General features: G+C 39.8%; 1 protein-coding gene across 15 annotated transcripts in view; it reads right to left on the reverse strand.

Moving 5' to 3' along the window:
- actr3b (actin related protein 3B) overlaps window positions 1-10997 on the reverse strand; it is a 52945-nt gene that overhangs the window by 32150 nt on the left and 9798 nt on the right. For 8 of the 15 annotated variants that reach the window (XM_081696367.1, XM_035530908.2, XM_081696362.1 and 5 more), the window contains one exon: window positions 8506-8631. The exons of 5 other annotated variants lie outside the window; for them this stretch is intronic. In XM_081696367.1, the coding sequence (XP_081552493.1) occupies window positions 8506-8631 (126 nt within the window). Of the gene's footprint in view, window positions 1-4921; window positions 8189-8505; window positions 8632-10997 lie in introns of those variants that run through there. 2 more of the 15 variants (XM_081696366.1, XR_014116921.1) reach the window with 2 other exon arrangements.

The raw sequence follows: 10997 nt of genomic DNA on the forward strand, positions 1-10997 counted from the left end.
TCACACGCATCGTACCCGCCACGGTCCCGGTCACCTGCCTGTTAGACCACGCACACCTGTCCCTCAGTTCTCCAAGGTTTTCTCTTATATAAGCCCACAGGTTCGCTCGTTGCCTGCCAGCCTGCACCGACCCGCCTTCGGTATCTGGGCTGCACGAACCACTTTACTACTCGAGTCCTCTTTCTTGCTTTTCTTTTATTTTCTTGCAACTCCTTTATTTTAGCGCCTGACGCAGTTGTTACGCAGAATAAAGCTTCTTTAAACTTTTTGTTCACCTCTAGAGCTATCAGCAAATACTTAGCATCAAAGTTTCATAGGCAGCACTGGTTTGACTGGGATAAGACCATTATTTGTGGTGGAGGAAATTTTGACTACAGCCAATGAATATTCATCAACAAATGAATATAAATTAGTTATGTGCTGAGGTGATCTATAGCATGACACTGATGTATCACATACTGCACTGGTAGTCAATTACAAGCCAGTGCAATAACACTAGAGAGGGAGGTTGAAAACACTTAAGTGGCCTGATATTTAATAAATCAAACCTTATGACATTGAGATTCAGTAGAAAGTTGTTTTCATATATCTTTGAACTAAATATATTGAAGATAAAAGCATTATTGTAGTGATTACATGTCCCATCATTAAAAAAGCTTTTGTATCTTTTATTCATCTCATGGAAACACACACGCACACACACACACACACACACACACTGCAGTCCTACAGAAGTGCAGTAAGACAGATCACTTTCATGGCGCTGACACATGGGCTTGTTTGACTTGCCCTCTACCAGCCCGAGAAAACACATTTCCGAAGTCAAACACGGACCATTTAACAAAAGACGGCATGGAGCCAGTGACCCTTTATTAAGCTCCATTCATGAGAACTGAGAAGTCTGCAGAACTGCAGATGAATTATGTCCTGCATATATAACATATATAATGTGCGGTGGAGTATGCATGTCTCACATCATCTGTGCTTCAGTGGACTTAAAGCCTGAGTTACAGGCTGTTGGAGTGATTTAGATTCTCGTCGGACACTGGAAAAATACCCAAGAGGAAACCTTGCAAATATTTGACCAACAGACTGTTCCCCGGGCTCTGTTTACTGTGTTTTGTACGTCATCCAGAGGTAAACGTGAAGAGAACTGAACGACCAACTCAGGAATGGCTTCACAGAAGTTTTTTTTTCTTTTTTACAGATACATCTGTCACACATGTAGTGCGTGAAAAAGTATAAGAAATCTATAAGCATAGAAGCTATAAGGAAACTTTTGAAGTTAAATATTACAGCTAAAGACTATCATTCTTTCTTTGATAATGGGACTCAGGGATTTTATTTTATAGAATGAAATACGGAGGTTTCTTCATTGCAGAAACTGCCCAATGTTAAATGCAGTCTATCACACAGTAAAAATTCAGTGACAGTGGTTTAGCCGTTAAAATGACTTTCCATCTTGGACTAGTGCATCACCGGTGCATTAAAAACAGGTTTTGTGGATGGAATGAATAATGCACCATGGAGCTATGGGCAAATTAGATAAATAACAATAATTACATCAGACCTGCAGCTACAGATGTGGACATGCAATTCGGAAAGACAAACCTTTTAAAGGAACATTTATATTTTCAAAGGGAGGTTGTGTGTATTTGCATGAGAGAGTGAGTGTGAGAGAGAGATGGGGTATGGGGGGCTGAATTTCATGCTACAACACATTTCATTTAGTAACGGGGAGAGAAATAACATAACATTACTCACAAAATCTTTGTGCAAACTGTGTGATGAAAGCAAAAACACATTGTGTATCGGAGGTACACAGCAGAGAGATCACCACACCTTATCTAAAATGCAAAAATGTCATTCATTAAGTATTCATTTTAGTGTTATACTGCAGACACAATCATTTAAATTTAAATAGAATAATGGCACTCGATTTTTGGAATATTTCGATATGTTCACACTAACTCCAGCTAACAGACCAGAACCCAGCAGTCTTGCCTCCATGGTGTGTAAAATTAGAAAGTCCAGCTCACTAACTGAGAGCACTGTGGTAAAAGCAACACCCATGAGAGGACCAGATTGTGTTATAAACTACTCATCCACAGTATCCGTACAAATACTGCCTCTCCATGACAAAGGACCAGAGGATTCATGCTGTACCTGGCTATTGATCATCATGTTACACTTGTTCAAATTTATGACACGTTAGTGTGTTCTCAAGACTATTGGAAATAAATTTTAAAGATAATAATCATTTAAGAGCCACAGCCTCTTGATATGTCAGACTTTATCCCACAAGATGATGGTACACTGTCTAGAATCAATGGCTCTTTTATGAACACACATACAGTAATATCATCTGAGATGAGATGATGTGTCAAGAAAGATGTTCCTCTTTCTCTCTCTCATTGAGTTTAGCTCAGGAATTGAATTTTGCCCAAAGGTGAGTCTGCAAATAGGACTCACGAGCTGTCTCCTAGAGCTCTCGTTCGAATAAAAGGCACCGAGAGCTAAATAGAGATGAAGAGAGAGAGAGAAAGAGTGAAAGGCGGTACAAGAGCTTGCAGATCAGAGCCAGCGCTTCGAGACTATAATTGAGCCACAACAGGAGGTGGCGACTTTCAGGTAGAGGAGGATCCTGCATGATTCAGACTGGTCTTACGAGTGAGACCTCAGAGACAGCGCTGCCTCACTGTGGGACTCTGGGAAATATTAATGGTTAAATAAGGTTTTCTGTCAAACAGCAGTTCATGGAGTGTGTGTGTGTGTGTGTGTGTGTGTGTGTGTGTGTGTGTGTGTGTGTGTGTGTGTGTGTGTGTGTGTGTGTGAGAGAGAGAGCAAGAGAGAGATCGAGAGAGAGAGAGAGCGAGAGAAAAAAATACAACAAATTCAGACACGTCTCCAATACCAGAACACTGACAAGCTGTTTTGAAGAGAATATCAGATGTCTCTTTGCTAGCAAGACAGTGTCTCTGCTTTTCTGTGGCATCCACCTTCAGCCAGAGTGCTCCAAAATTACCATGGTGACAAGGGTATAATAATAATAATAATAATAATAATAATAATAATAATAATAATAACAGCAATCATAGTAATAATAATAACAATAATAATAATAGTAATAATAATAACAGTAATAATAATAATAGTAATAATAATGATAATAACAACAATAATAATGATAATAATAATAATAATAACAGTAATAATAGTAATAATAATAATAGGAATAATAACAACAACAACAACAATAATAATAATAATAATAATAATAATAATAATAATAATAATAATAATAATACATCCCAAATCTCACAATGGTTTTAACCTCTGGGTTTCTCCATGTGAACTGTGTCTCTGGCTGATTCAGAACCAGACAAACCAACATGTTCTAACCAACATGAACTACAAGGCCACTCACTTGGTACACAATATTTATAACAAAGGAAACAGCAAAGAAAAATCGCTAACAATAGCCAAAGCTCTGGCAACTGGTGTGGGTGCTGTTGTTATCAGTTACAGAAAAATAAAAAGTTAATGGGGCAAAATGTGAGTATGATTTAAAAGTCTTTATCACTGCAGATGTTCTGAAGAGAGGACTGAGCAGGACAGCAACCTACCGACCAGCGCGTCTGTGACGTCCCCCTCTAGAAGCCTTTGTTATTTGAATAATGCCAGCCTTGCACAAGGTCCAAGCCAAACCTGCCACTAAAGTCTGACATCGAGAGTCGAATGACCATCTCTTGAATACAGATTAACCCTCGATGTGAACTAAATTAGAGTAAATATGGACACTTAATCAAAAATCATAATAGGAACAGGTTTAGTCATCCTTCAGTTCTGAAAACAACTATGACTGAAAAACAGAGGAGAGAGAGAGAGAGAGCGAGAGAGAGAGAGAGAGAGAGGGAGAGAGAGAGAGAGAGCGAGAGAGAGAGAGAGAGAGAGAGAGAGAGAGAGAGAGAGAGAGAGAGAGGACAGTAAGGCAGGAGAGTTATACTCAGAAACAGGAAGAACACATCAGTATCACATGAAAGGTCAGGAGCTGTAAAGTGAGTGTATTCACGTTGTCTTCAAACAGCAGAGTTTTAATCTCTTGAAGTTGTACCTTCAATACTTCTATATTTGTGTTCACCTAATACATAAATAATGCAAATTTAAGAAGAAAACAGATTATTTGGCTTCACTAAGATAAAGTCTATACATCTTCTCAAACTCTATATGAACATGAACTAAAATTAATAAATTAACAATTTAAATAGAATTTGATACCTTTGCATTTTTCTCCAATAAGAATATATTATTAGTATTAAATTTTCAAATCCATATAAGATGTTCATGTGCGTATTTAGGCTCTACCCCAGTTCTGATAAACTATTATCTCTGTTACAAATATAAACTAATCTTTGTTTATTTAATATTCTGTCATTTATAATAGAGAAGGAACTATTGCATGTACACTATCATCACATTCAACATTCACTGCTTCTGGACATGTTTTGGGTCTTGTGCAAAGTGGTCTCAGAAAAAAAACCTTTAAACTTGAAACTAAAGGCAAAAAGTCAAAACTGATACAAAAAAAGTCAACTGTTTATGACTTCACCTGAGAACGTCTCCCCATATGCATGTTATTAGTTTGTTTATATATATATATATTACCCTAGTACCCTATGTGTGGGTGTGTATGTGTGTGTGTGTGTGAGTGAGTGTGTGAGTGTGTGTGAGTGAGTGAGTGTGTGTGTGTGTGTGTGTGTGTGTGTGTGTGTGTGTGTATGTGTGAGTGTGTGTGTGTGTGTGTGTGTATGTGTGAGTGTGTGTGAGTGAGTGTGTGCGTGTGTGTGTGTGTGTGTGAGTGTGTGTGCGAGTGAGTGTGTGTGTGAGTGTGTGTGTGTGTGTGAGTGTGTGTGTGTGTGTGTGTGTGTGTGTGTGTGTGTGTGTGTGTGTGTGTGTGTGTGCAAAATATAATTACAATATATGAAAGCAGGCATACTAATGTAAACATTTAATATAACTTTTACAATAACCAACCTGTATGATCTCATGGCAAAATGTATTTTTACAGACCTTTTACAATTGAGTCATAACATGAACACTGTTGGAGCTTCTCTTTGCTCATACGTTTGATAACATACACACCTGAACAGTACTGACTGGAGTTAACTGGAGTTGAATCAGCCCTGCTGGCGCAATATTAGTAAGTCAAGGGAACTGTAAGAAAGACGTTTTGTTTCATGACCTCACAACTGTCAAGGTGACGACAAGAGTTTTGAATGTCAGGGAATTTCCAAACACAGACGAAAATACGAAGCTTGTCGGATGAGACAGAGAACATGTTTACTACAAAGCCTGTCATGTTAACCTACTACTATGAGACAAATTAACACCCTGAATGACTGAAAACCTGCAAAGAACGTCACTGCTTCAACACAACTGCACTTCCATTGGGCCGTTATGGCTGGCACCCCATTCCTGGATCCTCTGTCCACTTGAACCATCCCTTACATCTCAAGTCATGCTCAGTGCACAAACAGAACTTATCAGAAACGTTTATTCCTCCTGTCTGACTGACGATCACAATGGCAACACAAAGTTCCTTCATTCCTCTGTAGACAGATTGATTAACCCTCTTAACACTCCGACCTAAATCTTCTTTATCAATAATTGCAATGGGTTGCATGCAGAGATGTAAAACGCTATATGAGCCTTTCTTCCTTTTGCCCACTGATATCTTTAAGCGAGTATTAAACTCATATTCCGCTGATGCCCTGATTAATATACATAATCTAATATTCAATATGCCATTTAGTCACACAGTCTCAAAACAACTATTCTCAGGCCTCTAAGAAAAGCAATCTTGACTTCTCAGTACTTGGGAATGACACTGCAATCATTTAACTTCGCTAAACATTTAACTTCTTGGGAAATAATAAGTTAGTTTCCTTTCAGTTGAATGACTGCCTGTGATTTGAGAGTTAACACCGACTCAGGTAGCCTGTCCGTCTCTGTCAGGTCGGCGTCTCTGGTGTCATGCTAGACTGGTTGGAGACCACTTAAGCCTCACTGAGTACTCATCTCAGCCCTGTGCAGTACTCTGTGTAGTACCCTGTGCAGTACTCTGTGTAGTATCCTGTGCTTTACTCTGTGTAGTATCCTGTGCTTTACTCTGTGTAGTATCCTGTGCTTTACTCTGTGTAGTATCCTATGCAGTACTCTGTGTAGTACCCTGTGCAGTACTCTGTGTAGTACCCTGTGCAGTACTCTGTGTAGTACACTGTGCAGTACTCTGTGTAATACCCTGTGCAGTACTCTGTGTAGTACCCTGTGCAGTACTCTGTGTAGTACTCTGTGTAGTACCCTGTGCAGTACTCTGTGTAGTACTCTGTGTAGTATCCTGTGCAGTATTCTGTGTAGTACCCTGTGCAGTACTCTGTGTAGTATCCTGTGCAGTACTCTGTGTAGTACCCTGTGCAGTACTCTGTGTAGTACCCTGTGCAGTACTATGTGATGTGTCTTAAGGGCTGATCAGGGCTCTTCATTACTTATCCTACATCTGTTTGCCCTAACTAATATAATCAGTGGGTATAACATTGGATGACACCCAGGTATATGTGACCTTAACATCCGATGCCTGAGGTTTACAGAAGATATAACAAGATCTTCTGCTAACTGGAAATGAAACCCAGAGGGGAGATTTAGTTATTATCATTATTTATTATTAGAAAGATCAATTATTTCTTAGCACCTCTGTAATATCTCTGAGGTCCATGATATTCTCCTTAGTGCAAGTGGGGAATTAAGAATTAAGGCAAATCTGAAGTCAAAAGGGGCTTCAACCTGGTACTAGCAGGATGTAGTGGATAAAATGGCCAGTAAGTGTATGTTCTTTTTAGGTCTTCTATTAGGAATCTACGAGTATTTACAAAGCTCTGGCTGAAGGTGGAATATGCATTTAGTTATTATGACTCCTGGGAGGTCGCAGCTCAGTGCATTCAAAAACATTTTAACATGCACACATTTAAAACCTCATGGAATTATGACTTTCTGCATATAACTTTCATTTTAGACTTAACTGTAAAACACGTTACCCAACTGCACTTTTATTCATTTCACTCTAAAGCTCTTTTTCCTATTGTATTTTATCGTTGTAATATAAAACCTCTTTTAAAAATGTGCTACACAAATAATACAAATATAGTACATTTGATCTTTTTAGGCTTTTTAATAGGACAGAATTATAAGCGCGAGGCACAGCAGAGAGTTAAATTCACATCTTTTCTTTGTTACATCAACTCTAAAAATTTGGTGAACCTTCAGATCATTTCTCCATTGATTCAAGTCTAAGGTTTTATCTGTAAAACATTTCCTAAGTTTCCAGACTTCCTTCCAGGTAACCCTCTAGACACAATTTTATCCTAGCTGATGACAATCAGATGTCTCATTTCCGTTATCTATTTTTTAAAAAAAGCCTGACTTCCCCTCTCTATCAGTCTCTCTCAAGCACAGAAGGAGACAGAGCAGATTCAGGGTTCTGTCCTTTGTAATCATTCTATGTAAGGTTCAAACATCCGCTATGTGTGCTAGAAATGGCTTCATGCCGTGTTAAACTCTGAATCAGATGGGCCACTTAACCAGAGTTGGAGTGTCTCCTCTGAAACTCTTTCACCATGAGGCACCTCCTGCAAGCTGTCTGGGACTTTCTGAAACTCCAGACACTTCATATATTCAACTATTAAGGCACTGTTCAATGTTCTAAATTACTTTTATCAAGATTTGTCTATTTATGATTATTTGGTGTCAGCACTGGCATCTTATCAGAAGCTCAGTCTGATTGACACATCTGATTGACATATCTGTGCAACTGTATTTATTTATTTATTTTTCCATTTTAAATGTAGGAATTACACACACACACCGTGCCCACACAATTACTATTACACAATTACACAATTTCTACCCAGCCGGATGTAAAGAGAGGAGCTGATCAGATCCCCAGTCTGTACTGCTATGATATGAAGCCATTTTAGCTGAAATACGTTGCATCTCCAGGTACTGTTTCTGCTCCAGTCCTGTACTTTGCTCACGTCTTGGCGCAGCTTTTTCTGAACACCCTCTCGCCCATGACATCAGAAGTCTGGGCATGGATTTGTGTGGCTATGCTGTATAGCAGTGTGTAGCAGAACAGCTGTGTGTGAAAAGGTTTGTGCCTGAGAGAAAGGAACTGAGCATTGTAAACTGATTTCAATAATAAGCTCTCCTTCTTAAAAGCTAGAGATTGTCAAAAATGCTAATAAAAATATTAAAGTTAAAGTGTGCGCACTAACATGAACAACAAATGAAGAACTTGAAGCCAAGACAGCATAGCGCACAGCCATTAGCAGGCCTCTACATTTCATCCACTGCTTAAAATGTTGGCATGCAAGCCCCGCGTTTCCATGCTGTTCAGCGTTTGGGGGCTGACATACGGCTTTGGATTTCCATTCCACACACCCAAACACTAACCTTTATCCTGCCTCCACTGAGTTCTTCACTCAGCTGGAGTCTAGAGTCAACCACACGCTTCAGGTCCCTCTGCAGATGACGCCCAAAGTCCCTGAACATGGTGGATCCTCCAGAAAGCACTATATTCTAACACACACACACAGGATAACAGTAAGTGCTGTACACATAACATTAAACCAGTGAACTGTATCAGTCCTCGGTTATGAAGACAAGCAAAACACACAACTAGTTAGCAATTAGAGAGTGACCAGGCTTCCCCCTTTAAAATACCATTTGCAGTTTGTTTATAAGCTCCATTATATTCAATGAGTATGTATCAAGTAGCCATACAGTTCTTTCAGTGCTAGACGTGAGATACTTCTCTTGAATACATGTATGATGTTACCCAAGTTTAAGTGCCTTTTCACACATACATCATATTTACAACATCCCAAATACATCATCCCAAGTGCCTTCCGTCTTTCTCTAAAAGTCCAGTTTTCTAAAACTAATTGCACTTCAGACAAGTGACCAACATGGGTGAGTGTCTGAACATCTGAGAACAGATCATTTCTGATTCAAACTCCCTTCTGTGGATATCAGATGATCTCACTGTGGATCTCTATAGGAATTTGTCCCAGTCAACATATGTGACCTCTGAAAAGGTCAAAAGAAAGGTCTTGTTCCATTTTACCCTTCTGATCCATCTTTCTCCGATCCAGCCTGGAACCCATTAAAACGGCATACATTTGGGATTCGGACATACGGTCATGTCATGCAGTCATGGGAAGTGCAGAACATGTTTGCCACCGGAGAAGAGGCTTTGAAGCATGTAGTGTCTGCTGTCTTTCTTCTGGTATGGAAGTTTCAGTTCTCCTATAACTGACAATAAAATATCCAATAAAGTACGAAATTTAAAAAATGTTTTGCTTGTACATCCCCTGCTTCTAATATTATCATAAACTGAACTGTCTACACATCTCATCACAGCACGTTAAGTGAAGACTCTGAAAGCAAATGACACTGACCTGTACAAATGCCAGAGCAACCTCTGCAGAAGAACCTCTCCAGAGGAACTGCCCCAGAACAACCACCCCAAAGAAGTGCCCCTAGAAGAACTGTCCCCCAAGAGGAACCCCCCAGAAGAAAGGGATGCCTTCTGACTTTCATGACAATGTAATTCACTCTTTCCCTCATTCCAGCTGGGAGGTCAGCACAAATTATACAATTTTAAATGAAATAAAAATAGAAGAAATACCATTTGTTGTTCATCCTGGTGAAGTTGATTATTAACTCTGTAAGTGAATGACATTTTTCAGCCTCTTTCATGCTGTAATTCACAAAAGTTTTACCTGAAAGCTTTTTAAGTGGTAGACTATTTATGTTAGGACACAGAGCCATCCTCAGAAATGTCATCTTGTCATAAAAACTACTGTCATAAAAACACTGCCACTTTCAGTATCAGTTCACCCCTCTAAAAATGAAAGAAAGTAAATCTTAGACAAACAGATTATTAAATACAATATTTCACGTTTGTGATTTTTTTCCCAAACCCTTTTGCTAACAGTGAGAACTATGTGAGAACTAAGCGTGACTGAACATGACCAGTACGGGGCTAGAATATCATTAGCGGGTAGGTACAGGTGGAGCTGAGCTCCACACGGCCAGGTAGAGTCAGCTATCACCTCATTTTCAAAGCTCAATCTTTAACATTCCCGACAAGCTGAGTGGTTCGGAATAATGTTATGTAGCCACAGCCGCTGGAAAACGTGAAGCTGTGTTTAAAAATGCAGTAGACATGGATAATCGCTCACCCCAGATCTCCTGCACCTCTATTAGATGAGGAGATTACAGGACTTTACAGGGGATGGAGAAGGATGTTACAGGAGGTGGAGAAGGACGTTAACAGGAGGTGGAGAAGGACATTATAGGGGATGGAGAAGGACATTAACAGGAGATAAGGAGAGACGTTAAAGGAGAAGGAGAAGGACGTTACAGGAGATGGAGAAGGATGTTAACAGGAGGTGGAGAAGGACGTTACAGGAGATGGAGAAGGACGTTAACAGGAGATGGAGAAGGACGTTAACAGGAGGTGGAGAAGGATGTTAACAGGAGGTGGAGAAGGATGTTACAGGAGATGGAGAAGGACGTTAACAGGAGGTGGAGAAGGATGTTACAGGAGATGGAGAAGGATGTTAACAGGAGGTGGAGAAGGACATTAACAGGAGATGGAGAAGGATGTTAACAGGAGGTGGAGAAGGATGTTACAGGAGGTGGAGAAGGACGTTTCATGGTGATGGAGAAGGACATTAACAGGAGGTGGAGAAGGACGTTAACAGGAGGTGGAGAAGGACGTTAACAGGAGGTGGAGAAGGACATTAACAGGAGGTGGAGAAGGACATTAACAGGAGGTGGAGAAGGACATTTCATGGTGATGGAGGTGGAGGTGGAGAAAGACTTTTATGGTGATTCATTGCACATAAGAAACTGTTCATTCCTTCAATATACTTTGA

The sequence above is a fragment of the Electrophorus electricus genome, chromosome 14 (genome assembly GCF_041902795.1).
Source record: "Electrophorus electricus isolate QZ-2024a chromosome 14, ASM4190279v1, whole genome shotgun sequence".
Classification (NCBI taxonomy): Eukaryota; Metazoa; Chordata; class Actinopteri; order Gymnotiformes; family Gymnotidae; genus Electrophorus; species Electrophorus electricus.